This window comes from Anomaloglossus baeobatrachus, chromosome 9, assembly GCF_048569485.1.
Source record: "Anomaloglossus baeobatrachus isolate aAnoBae1 chromosome 9, aAnoBae1.hap1, whole genome shotgun sequence".
NCBI lineage: Eukaryota > Metazoa > Chordata > Amphibia > Anura > Aromobatidae > Anomaloglossus > Anomaloglossus baeobatrachus.
The window spans coordinates 207833821-207849468 of NC_134361.1; the positions used below are offsets into that span (position 1 = coordinate 207833821).

General features: G+C 54.0%; 1 protein-coding gene across 6 annotated transcripts in view; it reads right to left on the reverse strand.

The window, feature by feature from the left end:
* Positions 1-281: 281 nt before the first annotated feature.
* The window catches only part of BRD3 (bromodomain containing 3), a 29324-nt gene continuing 13957 nt past the window's right edge, over positions 282-15648 (reverse strand). For 4 of the 6 annotated variants that reach the window (XM_075324327.1, XM_075324325.1, XM_075324326.1 and 1 more), the window contains 7 exons: positions 8300-8671; positions 7854-7982; positions 6700-6891; positions 6295-6572; positions 5881-6179; positions 4896-5021; positions 282-2487 (listed from right to left, as the gene is read on the reverse strand). In XM_075324327.1, the coding sequence (XP_075180442.1) occupies positions 2369-2487; positions 4896-5021; positions 5881-6179; positions 6295-6572; positions 6700-6891; positions 7854-7982; positions 8300-8671 (1515 nt within the window). In that variant the 3' untranslated portion in view covers positions 282-2368. The remainder of the gene's footprint in view (positions 2488-4895; positions 5022-5880; positions 6180-6294; positions 6573-6699; positions 6892-7853; positions 7983-8299; positions 8672-15648) is intronic. The other 2 variants (XM_075324329.1, XM_075324330.1) reach the window with 2 other exon arrangements.

Genomic DNA, 15648 nt, shown 5'->3' on the forward strand with positions numbered 1-15648 from the left:
CCGATATCAGGGGCAGCGTCGCCCAGGACCCAGATATTAGGGGCAGCGACCCCTGCGTCCCCTGATATCAGGAGTACCATCACCCAGGACCCCAATATCAGGAGTGGCGACCCCCCTCCTTGTCTGCTCCCCCCCCAATATCAGGAGCATGTTACCCAGGACTCTGATATCAGGAGCACGTCGCCCAATCCCCCAATATCGGGAGCAGCGACTCCCTGCGTCTCACAGGACCCAGATATCGGGAGCAGCGACCCCCTGTCCCAAGATGAAACCCAGAGAAATCCAGAATTACAAAATCCATATTTATTAGCGATGGCCGAGCGGCCGCTCTTATCAGATACAGAGAAATCACACAGGTAAAAATAGACAACTACTTTTATTGTTCACAAACCCTTTAAAATGCGCCAGTATGAACAGGGGGCTACGGCGGGCACAGCTGCCATCTTGGTTTCTGTTTTTTGGTAGCTGCTAAAAATGAAAGAACAAAATGGCCTAAAACTGTGACTAATGTGATATGGAAGAAGTCCCAGGATCAGGAGAAGGCGACATTATCCTGGAGCCGTGGGCGAGAACAAAAAAACTGTACAGAAAAAAAAAAAAAAAACATGAAAAATAAAAGGCTCCGGCTGACCCCAGTCTCTATACAGTCCCTCCAGAAAGTGTTAACGCCAGGAAAAAAAAAAATAAAAAGTCCAAATCCATGCAAGACGACGCAACAAACCGTTCTGTTCATACCGTGCAGAGCGGACGAGCGGCAACAACCGGCCACCGCCGCAGATCAGCATAAAAAATCATCTATATATATTTATCATTAAACCCCAAAGACCCCAATATATAAAACATGGATGTGATGAGAATATACACACAGCACAACATGGAGACCGCCCCTCCCCCACCAGCAAGTCACACGCCGACAACGCTGACCCCATTATCAAAAACACTAAATCCCGCTGCACCTTTTTTTTTTTTATTTTGCAATTTATTTTAAAAGAGAAAAAAAAAAAAACCTCCGGATATTATATGGTTAATAAATAATGTCTATGTACATAGAAAATGGCGTATGGAAGCTCCCGGAATGTGTCGCTGCGGAGGAGGGGGCACATTCTGGACCATGCAAAAACCAACGATAGAAAATAATGTCTGCGTCTGTATACTTTGTTCTGAGGTAAATAAGAAAATACATTAAAAATATATATCCCGACCGATAGATCCCCCGATCCGCTACGAGCTGCCCGACCAATAGATCCCCCCAATCCACTACGAGCTGCCCAACCATTAGATCCCCCCGATCCGCTATGAACTGTCCGACCAATAGATCCCCCAGATCTGATAGGAGCTGCCCGACCAATAGATCCCCCGATCCACTACGAGCTGCCCAACCACAAGAGTAGATCCCCGATCCGCTACTGCCCGGCCACAAGAGTAGATACCCCGATCCGATACTGCCCGACCTCAAGAGTAGATCCCCCGATCCGCTACTGCCCGACCACAAGAGTAGATCCCCTGATCCGCTACTGCCCGACCACAAGAGTAGATCCCCCAATCCGCTACTGCCCGACCACAAGAGTAGATCTCCCGATCCGCTACTGCCCGACCACAAGAGTAGATCTCCCGATCCGCTACTGCCCGACCACAAGAGTAGATCACCCCCGATCTGCCATGTGCTGCCCGACCACAAGACTGGATCCCCCCAATCCGCTACAAGAGTAGATCCCCCCAATCTGCCATGCGCTGCCCAACCACAAGACTAGATCCCCCTAATCCGCTACGAGTTGCCCAATCACAAGAGTAGATCCCCCCGCTACGAGTTGCCCAACCACAAGAGTAGATCCCCTGCTACAAGTTGCCCGACCACAAGAGTAGATCTGCTGTGAGCTTGGTGCACACCGTGTCCATGATCCAAAAAGACAAATAAAAAAAAATAAAAAAGACGAGATCGGAAAAAAAAAACCGAATCCAGGCGAAAAGCTGTAAACGTGATCAGTGAGGAGCGACGGAGGCCAGACATGTAATTACAGGGGTCCGGCAGCACGGGGGGGCGCAGGCCGCACTCCCCTCTCATCCCATAGACACCAAACAAGAGGGGAGAAGAAATTAAAAACAGAATTAAAACTTCTTTATTAATATATAGTGAACCTTCAGAGTCCCGCGGGCTCCGCTGGCCGGTTATTGCTGCCGCCTCGCCGCACAATTTACCTTTTCCTTGTCTTTAAAAATAATAATAATAATCGTTTGTAGCCTCCGGTTTCCATTTTGGGAATTTGTTTTTTTTAAAATATTTTTTTTCTTCATTTTTCTTTAAACTGCACATGACAAGTGTCTCAGGAGGGTCCGCAGCGCCTCGGCCACATCTCCGTCCGGGGGGATTTCACTCAGAGTCACTGCTGTCTGAACTGGATCCGCTGGAGCTGCTGCTGCCGGATTCTGAAGAACTACTGCTGCTGCTGAGCCGAGAGGGTCCCCCGGCCGCCCCCGAGCTGGACTTCTCTGTGGAAAGAAGAGAACGTCAGGAGGGAACGTGCAAAATACAAAGCCAGAGAGCACAGGGGGCCGACAACAGCCAGAAAGCACAGACGTCCGGACAGCAGAAGCCAGAGGCGGAGGCAGCGTCCGACGGCAGCCAGAGGGGAAGGCAGCGCCCGACGGCAGCCACAGAGCACAGACGTCCGGACAGCGGCAACCAGAGGCGGAGGCAGTGCCCGACGGCAGCCAGAGGGGGAGGCAGCGCCCGACGGCAGCCAGAGGGGGAGGCAGCGCCCGACGGCAGCCAGAGGGGGAGGCAGCGCCCGACGGCAGCCAGAGGGGGAGGCAGCGCCCGACGGCAGCCAGAGGGGGAGGCAGCGCCCGACGGCAGCCAGAGGGGGAGGCAGCGCCCGACGGCAGCCACAGAGCACAGACGTCCGGACAGCGGCAACCAGAGGCGGAGGCAGCGCCCGACGGCAGCCAGAGGGGAAGGCAGTGCCCGACGGCACCCACAGAGCACAGACGTCCGGACTGCGGCAACCAGAGGCGGAGGCAGCGCCCGACGGCAGCCAGAGGGGAAGACAGCGCCCGACGGCAGCCACAGAGCACAGACGTCCGGACAGCGACAGCCAGAGGGGAAGGCAGCGCCCGACGGCAGCCAGAGGGGAAGGCAGCGCCCGACGGCAGCCAGAGGGGAAGGCAGCGCCCGACGGCAGCCAGCGGGAAAGGCAGCGTCTGACGGCAGCCACAGAGCACAGACGTCCGGGCAGCGGCAACCAGAGGGGGAGGCAGCGCCCGACGGCAGCCAGTGGGGGAGGCAGCGCTCGACGGCAGCCAGAGGGGGAGGTAGCGCCCGCAGGGGCCGACGGCAGCCAGAGAGCACAGACGTCCGGACAGCGGCAATCAGAAGCGGCGTCTGCAGGGCCTGACGGCAGCCAGAGGCAGAGACAGCGCCCGACGGCAGCCATAGGCAGCGTCTACAAAGGCCGACGGCAGCCAGAGGGGGAGGCAGCGTCCACAGGGGCCGACAGCAGCCAGAGGTGGAGAAAGCATCTGCAGGGGCCGACAGCAGCGCCTGGAGGGACCACCGAGCCCTACACCATGGATGACCGCTTCATGCCGCATTCACCAGCCACATGGAGCTCATTTCCTGCACGATCGATGGCACTTACCACAGCGCGTCCTACAGGGAACCTCCAGCTGCGGCCGCTCCCATCAATCATCACCCCAAACGCCAATTCTGGAGACGACCCCTCTTTAACCCCTTCACCACGCAGCCATTTTCTATTTTGTGTTTTTTCCTAACCTTCTTCCAAAAGCCATACATTTTTATTTTTCTGTCTATATCGCCATATCACGGCTTGTTTTTGCGGAACGAGTTGCACTTTTGAATTACACCGTTCATTCTACCCCATATTTTACTGGAAAAAACGGGAAAAAAATCCAAGTGCAGAGAAATTGAAAAAACAAAACAAAAAAAAGTGCAATTCTACGATTATATTTTAGGGTTTATTATTTATAGTGTTCACTATTTGGTAAAACTAGCCCGTCAGTATGATGCCTCGCGTCGGTACGAGGTCGCAGACACCAAACGTGTACATTTACTTATCTATGTGTTGAAAATAAAGTTTGTTTCCGAGCCACGTATCGTTCTCGTTTTTCGGGATCTGGGGCTCAGTGACGGCTTATTTTTGGCGTCCTGAGCTGGCGGGTTTAATTCTACCGTATTTGTGTAGATGTGATGTTTTGGTCGCCTTTTAGATTTTTTTTCTTGCCACGCCGTGTACCGATCAGATTAATTAACTTTATATCTTGGTAGATCGGGACTTTCTGACTGCGGCGACACCAGATGTAATTATTCCTAGATATTGTTTTATTCTCAATGGGGCAAAAGGAAGGAGGAGATTTCAACTTTTAGGGTTTTTTTTCATATTTTTAAAAACTGTTTTTTCCCCCTTTGATTGTCGAGTCTCTAGGGGACTTTATGCCGGCACAGGCCGATCGCTTCTCCTGATCAGAGCCATTGGCGCCCCCTGATGGTGTCACTGGGCTGCTGATGGCGTTAGGGATCGCGCTGTTCCCCGCCGGAACGCATTACATCGCGCTGTCAAACTCTACAGGGTTAACAGGCGCAGGTGAATTGGAGATCAGATCAGCAGACATGTGCAGGAAATAACACGGGCTCAACGTGCGAGCCGGCGTTAAAGGGACAGACATGGCCATGCTCGTGAAGGGGTTAAGGAGGCTGCAGCTGAGGCCGTGCTGAGCCTGGCTGCTACAAGAGAGCAGCTGGGAGTTGTAGTACTTGTGGAGCTCTGTGGGACCGGCCGACAGCTGAATTTATGATGGGAAGAGGCGCCTCCCGCAGCCCTGCACGTCACACTGCGCCCCTCCAATAGCTCTTTGGGGGAGGGGCTCGGCTAGAACGGTACCTTTTTTTGCGGGTTTCTTGTTATTTAATTGGCCGCTCACATCCTGGAGTCTCCTCTCCAGCTCCTTTTTCTTTTCCTGAGCCAACTCCTCCTTGGACTTTACACCTTGCTTCTTCCCCGACGCTGCTGGGAAAGTGAAGCAATCAGCCAGATGCCAACAGACAGAGGTTCACAGAACAACCCCTCGAGCAGTGTTTGCCAACTCTGCTCCTCAAGCCCCGGCGAACAGGTTGTAAGGATATCCTGTGTGCAGGCAGGCGAGACAGCACTCCGCTCACAAGAGCCTGCCCGGACCCAGGAGGATCCTCAAAACCGGACCTGTTGGGGGGGCTCGAGGACGAGAGTTGGAAAACACTGCTCCGGAGGGCTCGAGGGAACTTTACAGGACTCCCAACAGGCCAAATTTTAAGCTTAAATCATTGCTTGAGCGCAGCGGTCGGCCGGCGTGAGCATAACCGCGAGCGACCCACCTGCGTCCATGCAGTGATCGGGCTTAGCGGACGTCTGAGCATAAATGTCCTCAACCAGAAGCAAATTGTGTAGAGTCTGGAAGTAAGAGCCACAGATGGCGACAATCTGTAGGACTATTGTGTGGTGGCCGTGCGCCCAGACCTCTGCAGGAAAGTGATGGAGATGACGATGCTGACAGGAAGCCTGAAGTATGGAGGGGGAAAACGCAGCGGGACGCCGGACACTACCACAGCTCCCATCCAGGACTCATGTGTGAGCGGAGGAAATAACGGACGGGTCCTCCAACATCCACCAACAAAGCGCACACAAAAGGGGCCGACACAAGCGGGACACCCAATGTCTGGCTGCAACGGACATGAATGGCCCTGGATGGGGCTCTGGGTCTAGAAGAGCATCAGAAGAGGGGTAGTACCCGAATATGTGCAGACCCCCACTACTAAAACTAAAAAGACCTGGTGTCATAGCGGGGGACTCAGGCCTCCACCAGGGAACCTGCCGGCCTCCGGCTACTCACAGAAAGGCTTCCGCTGCTTCTTCTGGAGGCAGGACTTGACGTATCGCTCCAGCTCACGCAGGGTCGTTGGTTTCAATGTCTCAAAATCAATTTCTATCTCGTCGGGGTTGGAGTCTCTGAGAGAAGGTTCTCGGGATTGAATAATGTGAACCACACGGCCCAGCTTCTCCCCCGGGAGCCGGTTAATGTCCAGGCTGAGCTGCCTCTTCTCGTCGTACGTCATGGGCAGACCCTCCTCCTCCTCCTCAGACTCGTAGTTTGCGGATGGAGGCTGCTTTCCGCCTTTCTTCGGCGGTTTGCTGCGGGAGACAATAAATAGCTGTATTAGAGGGTGGGTATAATGTGGGCGTGCGGTCCGTGTGCAGCCACGGTATCGTCCCGGCAGAGGCCATGCCTGTGACATGCGCGGCTCACCTGTTGGCAGTCGGGGCGGGTGTGCTGGATGTAGTGGTCGCTGTCGTGCTGTTTGCCTTCTTGGCTGGAGCCTTTTTCGGAGGCACGGGCTTCACTGGCTGCACGGACTTTATCTTTTTCTCCTCCTCAGGTTTCATCTTGTGCTTTTCTTTCTCCTTCTCTTTCTCCTTGTCCTTTTTCTTCTTCTCCTTCTCCTTTTCCTTTTTCTCTTTCTTTTTCTTTGGTTTATTGACCGGAGCCTGGGACAATGCAGCCAGCTGCTCGTGTACGGCCTTCAGCTGCGGAGACAGACAGCCCACACTGAACACACACATGGGGCAGCCTGAGACGGAGGGTTCCGGCGATGCTGACAGCGACCCCCACCTCCAGAAACCCCCAGGTTATTGCTGTGAGTGGACGTCTCACCTGCTCCTGCAGCTCGGCCAGACGCGTGGCTCGCTCCTCCTCAGAGTCTGAACTATCGGACTGGGACGAGCTCTCCTCACTGGTGTGACTGCTCTCCATGCTCTTACTGACCACCGGGGCTGCTGCTGCGGGAGGGGCGGGGGGCTCCACAGGCTCATCCGGCATCTTGGCGAATCTCATCTCGAAAACATCCTGTGGAAACAGATCAGGTCAGAAACTCAGAGGATGAGTTTGGTAAGGACGAGGGCGAGCGTGGATACGAAAAGGGGGGGGGGGGAGGAGGAGCGAGAACTGAGGAGCTGCAGTAACGACGAAGGGGGGTGGATACGGAGAGGGGGGGGTATTGCGTGGATACGGAAAGTGGGGAGGGAGCATGGATACGAAAAAGGGGGGCGGGAGGGGAGCGTAAATACGGAAAAGGGGGAGCTGAGGAGCTGCAGTAAGGACGAGGGAGATCATGATACGGAAACGGGGGAGGGGTGCGTGGATACGGAAAGGGGGGGGGTGGAGCAAGAACTGAGGAGCTGAAGTAAGGATGAGGGGGAGCGTGGCTACAGAAAGGGGGGGAAGGGGGGCGTGGATACGAAAAGGGGGAGGGGAGCATGGATACGAAAAAGGAGGACGGGAGGGGGAGGGTAGGGGAGCGTAGATGTGGAAATACGGAAAGGGGGGGGGGGGGGTGGAGCAAGAACTGAGGAGCTGCAGTAAGGACAAGGGGGAGCGCGGATACGGAAAGGGGGGGGGGGGGGGTAGCGAGAGCCAGGGAGCTGCAGTAAGTACATGGGGGAGCGTGGATACAGAAAGGAGGGGGGGGGTTGTAAGGAGAAAAGTACAGAGAAGCTGAGCTGCAGTAAGGGTGAGCAGTAGGGTGGAGGAGCGAGGGGCAGCAGTGAGGACGAGGGGTGGGAGTGTGGATAAAAAGAGAGAAGGGGGAGAAACATCAACTGTGGCGCTGCAGTAAGGACGAGCGGCTCACCTCTCACCTCACTGACCGTTATGCGCGGGAGCCGCTGGTCACATGACAGGTGGGTGGAGTTCACTTTGGGACCCTGGCTCACATCTGATGATTAGGGGGGCAGGGGGGTAAATGGTGCAGGGGCAGAGAGGTCAATGTCCAGTGTCCCAGTCCCCAGCGCGCAGGGGCTGCACTGTACCTGGAGCTTTCTGGCCATGGCGACCACCTCGTGATCGGGGGGATTGTACTTGTAACAGTTTGAGAACATTAACCGTATATCGGCAGCGAAGGCCTGTGCGTCCTGGTAGTCCCGACCGTCCATCTTCTTCTGCAATGAGAGAGGAGCGGGTGAAGGAGGAAACAAGAACTGACGGGCGACGACCGAGACCCCCGGAGACGGCCGATCACCCAGATAGAAAGACCCTGAAATCCTGTCATTTGTAAATTATGCTAAAACACAGCTGAGGTTTTGCTGCAATGTGGCAGTGAAGGCGCTCGCAGTCAGGAGACATCAGTGCTCGGTCGCCCATTCACGGACAGCCAGCAGAGCCTTTCACTTTCTTTTTGTCAGACGTTTTTATTTTGCTCTTTTCGCTTTAGGCGACTCGTCAATCTTGTAGAAAGCGTCAGTAATGGAGGACAAACCTTCACAGAGCTGAGGTCCATGGGGTGCTTGATGATGTCGTGATAGTCGTGCAGCTCCAGGGCCTCGGCGTCCACCGGCTTGTAGAAGGGCCAGGCGTAGGCGGCGTGCTTCTTGGAGAGCATCTCTTTCAGGATGCTGTCGCAGTATTTCAGGTGCTCGGTCAGTTTGCCCTTCTTGCCGGCGTGCTGCGGGATCTCCCCATCCTCCAGATCCTTCTTTGGTGGTTTGATGGGGCGCCCGGTGCTCTCCCTCCTGTTTGCCACCTTGGCTTGCTTGGGATCAGAGATGGGTACGGGGGACTCGCTGCGGCTGGCAGTGATAGCGGAGGTGGTGGGGGTGGTGGTGTCCGCTTTTCTTTTCACACCTTTTTTCTAATAAAAGAACAGGAGGGTCAGTGAGCACTGAGCACTAGTGAGGAGAAGCATCACAACACACAGGTGATACACGGGTCACTGAGATCAGGAGTGTCTGCTAACCCTGTGGCTCCCACCTCGATCACCAGGTCCTTTACTGGAGAGACCTATGCTTATTGGGCTCCCCCAGCCTAAAACTAGCAGCCTGCAGCTGCCTGGAATTTTTGCATCAATTAGATCAAAACGTGATTCGGTATCAATGTGATTTTTTTTTGCCAGGAGATGCAAGTTTGGTTCTGAAATTTATACACCATATTCTTGCACCAAATCTGCATCTCCTGGCAAAAAAAAAAAATCATATCAATGCTGTATCGTGTTTTGATGCAATATTTTGCCAGAAAATGCAGATTGGGTACAGGGATATAGTGTATAAATTTCAGCACCAAATCTGCATCTCCTGGTAAAAAACAAACAAACAAAAAAAAACGCATTTTTTATGTCAGAGATACAGGTCTGTGAACTCAGTGACCTCACTCGAGGTGAAGTCACTGAGTTAAATGAGGTCAGGTTATCGGAGGTCACAGCTGCGGTAATGTGTAACCACAGATAAACTCAGTGACATCACTGCTCGCAGCGGCGTTTCAGCTGCGCAGAGACTGGCAAGTATAACGCTTCTGCTCTAATCCCCTAGCAGATATCAGATTAATAATAATCAGATAATAATAATCCGGTTGGACCCACCGATCCCGGATATTTGCGGGTTCTGATTAGCTGTAATTTTTTTGGGTTACTCGTGTTCTTCTGTATTTTGGAATATTAGACCCCTCATTTGGGAACGAGTTAAAGGGAACCTTACACCAAACCGCTCCCTGTACAGAGTCCTCAGCACTTCTGTATGGCTAGAGGGGACTGTGAGGAACCTGGAGCTGAAAACACAACGGCTGGAAGCCGGGGGGAGTTCCTGTCTTATCGGGGTCCAGGTTACAGTGTAGGCCCTGATGATCTCATCATCTTATTGTCACTAGTAGTTTATCATCCATCTATGCATAGACAACCCTATGACATTGGGGGGGGAACTGCAACAATGTAGAGTCAGTATGGGTAAATGTACATGGGGGGCAGTAATGGAAAGCTGCTAATTGGAGTTTGCTATAAGCCTCCTAACATACCCGAACAGGTAGAGAGTGAAATGCTGCATCACATGGAAACGGCAGATGATATTATTATTTTCTTCAGCGCTCTATTGGGAGACCCAGACGATTGGGGTATAGCTACTGCCCTCCGGAGGCCACACAAAGCACTACACTAAAAAGTGCAAGGCCCCTCCCCTTCTGGCTATACCCCCCCGTGGTATCACGGGTACTCCAGTTTTCAAGCTTTGTGCGAAGGAGGTCAGACATCCACGCATAGCTCCACAGATTTTAGTCAGCAGTAGCTGCTGACTATTTCGGATGGAAGAAAAGAGGGCCCATATAGGGCCCCCAGCATGCTCCCTTCTCACCCCTGGATGGTGTTGTAAGGTTGAGGTACCTATTGCTGGTACAGGGGCTGGAGCCCCACATGCTGTTTTCCTTCCACATCCCCTTGTAGGGCTCTGTGGAAGTGGGATCCTGCCGGCCTCACAGCTCTGACGCCGGGCTCCATCCACAGACCCATAGCACCTGGTGGATGCCGAGCAGGAGTACCATCAGGGACATGGCCCTGCATCATACAGGTACTCTGTGTCCCCGGCAGGCACAGACACACTCCGGGCTGGCTGGGTGTTGTAGTGCGCCGGGGACCGTAACGCTAGAGCTTGTGTTCCTACAGTTTAACTGGGGGACTTTTTCTGTGTGTGGGAACGCAGCGCCGACCCCCGCTGGACCGGCGGCGCTGCTGTGACTTTTAGTTCGCCGGGGACACGCCGACCGCGCTTTTACGGCGGTGGCGTTTATAAATATAGTCCCCGGCTTTTGCGGCCTAGGACGCCGGCAGCTCCGATTCGTTCCCGCCCCCACCCTGTCAATCAGGGTAGGGGAGAGACGCTGTTTCACGGCAGCGACGAGGGCTGGAGCCTGATTTACATGCTCCAGCCCTCTCACTAGGCACAGAGGGAAGCAGGCTTCCCGCTCTTAGTCAGGAACGCCCAGGGCCCGCCCCCCTTCCTCTCTCAGGACGCCGGCAGCCATTACATGCATGTCTGGCTGGAGGAAGGACGCAAGGCTCTGGGAGACCTGGACTGGGGGCTTTGGAAGACCACTCACCCGCTCTTAAGCGGGCGGTAAGCGGCTTTTTAGCTGGCCCCTCTAGTGCCTCAGTGTGTATATATATATTTCTTATTTCTTGCACTGTGAGGTCGCTCCTGGCTGTATACCCAGATCGTTCTGAGGAGGCAGCAACATGTCATCTGCAAAACGCAAGGCTGCCAAGGCTAGGGCTGTGTACACTGCGTGTGCTGCATGTGGGGCTGCTCTACCAGCAGGCTCCAAGGACCCCCATTGTGTGCAATGCTCAGATCCGGTGCTGCTTCGCCAGCCGGAGTCAGGAGAGATAGTGACCCAGGCTGAGACGCCTGTAAGTCCTGCCCCGGTGTCAGGGACAGACTTTGCAGTTTTTGCTGATAATATGTCTGTGACTATGGCAAAAATCCTTGAAACTTTGCAATCCATGCCTGGGGCTCAGTCTATGGACACGGCGAGGTCTCTGTCCTCTAATCCCCCTCAGTTGGATTTAATCCAGACTGTAAGGGGGTCCCCGGCTTCACAGGCTGAGTGTTATGACTCAGATGATAGCCCCAGCCACCCTAAGCGAGCTCGCTGGGAAAGACCCTCAACGTCATCACACTGCTCAGGGTCTCAGCGCAATCAGTCTCCCTGTGATGCGTCTGATGAGAGTGATCAGGAGTCTTATCCTGGAACCCCTCTCAATCTGGATACCCCGGATGGGGACGCCATGGTAAACGATCTTATCTCAGCCATCAATAGACTGTTAGATATTTCTCCCCCAGCCCCTTCTGCAGAGGAGGCAGCTGCAGAGCAGGAGAAGTTTCGTTTCCTCTATCCCAAGCGTAAATTGAGTGTTTTGTTGGATCACTCTGACTTCAGAGAGTCAATCCAGAAACACGACGCTCATCCAGAAAAGCGTTTCTCTAAACGTTCTAAAGATACACGTTTTCCTTTTCCCCCTGATGTGGTCAAGCGCTGGACCCAGTGTCCAAAAGTTGACCCCCCGATTTCCAAACTTGCAGCTAGATCCATAGTTGCAGTGGAGGATGGCGCTTCACTTAAGGATGCCAATGACAGACAGATGGACCTCTGGTTAAAATCTGTCTATGAAGCTATCGGCGCGTCGTTTGCTCCAGCATTCGCAGCCGTATGGGCACTCCAAGCTATTTCAGCTGGTTTAGCAAAAGTGGATGCTATCATACATCCAGCGGTGCCGCAAGTGGCGTCCCTTACCTCGCAGATGTCCGCGTTTGCGTCTTACGCTATCAATGCGGTCCTAGAATCTACCAGCCGCACCTCAATGGCGTCCGCCAATTCGGTAGTTTTGCGCAGAGCCTTGTGGTTAAAGGACTGGAAAGCAGATGCTGGTTCCAAAAAATGTTTAACCAGCCTGCCTTTATCTAGAGATAGACTGTTTGGCGAGCCATTGGCTGACATCATTAAACAGTCCAAGGGTAAAGACTCTTCTTTGCCCCAGCCCAGATCAAGCAAACCTCAGCAGAAAAGATGGCAGCAGAGGTTTCAGTCCTTTCGAGGTTCGGGCAAGACACAATTCTCCTCGTCCAAAGGGACTCAGAGGACGCAAAGAAGCTCAGATTCCTGGCGGGCTCAAGCACGCCCCAAGAAAGCAAATGGAGGGACCGCTTCCAAAGCGGCTACCTCATGACTTCCAGCTCCCCCCCTCCGCATCTCCGGTCGGGGGCAGGCTCTCCCGCTTTTCCGTCATTTGGATGTCACAGGTCAGAGACCGGTGGGTGACAGACATTTTGTCTCGCGGGTACAGAATCGAGTTCAGTTCTCGTCCTCCAACTCGGTTCTTCAGAACCTCCCCACATCCAGACCGAGCAGATGCCCTGCTGCAGGCAGTGGACTCCCTAAGAGCGGAAGGAGTAGTGGTTCCTGTGCCGCCTCAGGAACAAGGACGGGGGTTTTACTCCAATCTCTTTGTGGTTCCAAAAAAGGACGGCTCGTTCCGTCCTGTTCTGGATCTAAAGCTGCTCAACAAACATGTGCACGCCAGGCGGTTCCGGATGGAAACTCTCCGCTCTGTCGTGGCCTCAATGTCTCAAGGAGACTTCCTTGCCTCAATAGACATCAAAGATGCTTATCTCCACGTGCCAATTGCTACAGAACATCAACGTTTTCTACGTTTTGTGATAGGAAACGAACATCTTCAGTTCGTAGCTCTGCCATTCGGTCTGGCGACAGCCCCACGGGTTTTCACCAAGGTCATGGCGGCAGTGGTAGCGGTCTTGCACTCTCAAGGACACTCGGTGATCCCTTACCTAGACGATCTACTTGTCAAGGCACCCTCTCAAGAGGCATGCCAACACAGCCTCGACGCTACACTGGAGACTCTACAGACGTTCGGTTGGATCATCAACTTTCCAAAGTCGAATCTGTCTCCGACACAGTCACTAACGTATCTTGGCATGGAGTTCCATACTCGAGCAGCGAGAGTGAAGCTTCCGCTGAACAAGCAGCGGTCACTACAGACAGGGGTGCAGTCTCTCCTTCAGGGCCAGTCGCACCCTTTACGGCGCCTCATGCACTTCCTCGGGAAGATGGTGGCAGCCATGGAAGCAGTTCCCTTTGCCCAGTTTCATCTGCGTCCACTTCAGTGGGACATTCTCCGCCAATGGGACGGGAAGTCAACGTCCCTGGACAGGAAAGTCTCTCTTTCCCAGACGGCCAAGGACTCTCTACAATGGTGGCTCCTTCCCACCTCATTGTCTCAGGGAAGATCCTTCCTGCCCCCATCCTGGGCAGTGGTCACGACAGATGCGAGTCTGTCAGGGTGGGGAGCTGTGTTTCTCCACCACAGGGCTCAGGGGACGTGGACTCCGCAGGAGTCCACCCTTCAGATCAATGTTCTGGAAATCAGAGCAGTGTATCTTGCCCTACTAGCCTTCCAGCAGTGGCTGGAAGGAAGGCAGATCCGAATTCAGTCGGACAACTCCACAGCGGTGGCATACATCAACCACCAAGGGGGGACACGCAGTCGGCAAGCCTTCCAGGAAGTCCGGCGGATTCTGATGTGGGTGGAAGCCACGGCCTCCACCATATCCGCAGTTCACATCCCCGGCGTAGAAAACTGGGAAGCAGACTTCCTCAGTCGCCAGGGCATGGACGCAGGGGAATGGTCCCTTCACCCGGACGTGTTTCAGGAAATCTGTCGCCGATGGGGAGTGCCGGACGTCGACCTAATGGCGTCCCGGCACAACAACAAGGTCCCGGCATTCATGGCGAGGTCGCGCGACCAAAGAGCTCTGGCGGCAGACGCATTGGTTCAAGATTGGTCGCAGTTCCGGCTCCCATACGTCTTTCCACCTCTGGCACTCTTGCCCAGAGTGTTACGCAAGATCAGATCCGATTGCAGCCGCGTCATACTCGTCGCCCCAGACTGGCCGAGGAGATCGTGGTATCCAGATCTGTGGCATCTCACGGTCGGTCGACCGTGGTCACTGCCAGACCGACCAGACTTACTGTCCCAAGGGCCGTTTTTCCATCAGAATTCTGCGGCCCTGAACCTGACTGTGTGGCCATTGAGTCCTGGATCATAGCGTCTGCAGGATTATCTCAAGGAGTCGTAGCCACAATGAGACAAGCTAGGAAGTCAACGTCTGCTAAGATCTACCACAGAACGTGGAAGATTTTCTTATCTTGGTGCTCTGCACAGAGAGTATCCCCTTGGCCTTTTGCATTGCCCACCTTTCTTTCCTTCCTACAATCGGGGTTGGAAAAGGGCTTGTCGCTCAGCTCCCTTAAAGGGCAAGTCTCGGCACTATCTGTGTTTTTTCAGAAGCGTCTAGCACGTCTTCCTAAGGTGCGCACGTTCCTACAGGGGGTCTGTCATATTGTGCCCCCGTACAAGCGGCCGTTAGATCCATGGGATCTGAACAGAGTACTTGTTGCTCTGCAAAAGCCACCCTTCGAGCCTCTAAAGGACGTTTCCTTTTCTCGCCTGTCACAGAAAGTGGCGTTTCTTGTCGCGATCACATCGCTTCGGCGAGTGTCTGAGCTGGCAGCTTTGTCATCCAAGGCTCCTTTCCTGGTGTTCCACCAGGACAAGGTAGTGCTGCGCCCCATTCCGGGGTTTCTCCCTAAGGTCGTATCCTCGTTTCATCTTAATCAGGATATATCCTTGCCTTCCTTTTACCCTCATCCGGTTCACCGGTATGAAAAGGACTTACGTTTGCTAGATCTGGTGAGAGCACTCAGAATCTACATTTCCCGCACGGCGCCCATGCGCCGTTCCGATGCACTTTTTGTCCTTGTCGCTGGTCCGCGCAAGGGATTACAGGCTTCTAAAGCCACCCTGGCTCGATGGATCAAAGAACCAATTCTAGAGGCCTACCGCTCTGCGGGGCTTCCGGTTCCTTCAGGGCTAAAAGCCCACTCAACCAGAGCCGTGGGTGCGTCCTGGGCATTACGACACCAGGCTTCGGCTCAACAGGTGTGCCAGGCAGCAACCTGGTCCAGTCTGCACACTTTCACCAAGCATTATCAGGTGCATACCTATGCTTCGGCGGATGCCAGCTTAGGTAGAAGAGTCCTGCAGGCGGCAGTGACATCCCCGTAGGGGAGGGCTGTTTTGCAGCTCTAACATGAGGTATTTCTTTACCCACCCAGGGACAGCTTTTGGACGTCCCAATCGTCTGGGTCTCCCAATAGAGCGCTGAAGAAGAAGGGAATTTTGTTACTTACCGTAAATTCCTTTTCTTCTAGCTCTTATTGGGAGACCCAGCACCCGCCCTGTTGTCCTTCGGGATTTTGTTGTTGTTTGCGGGT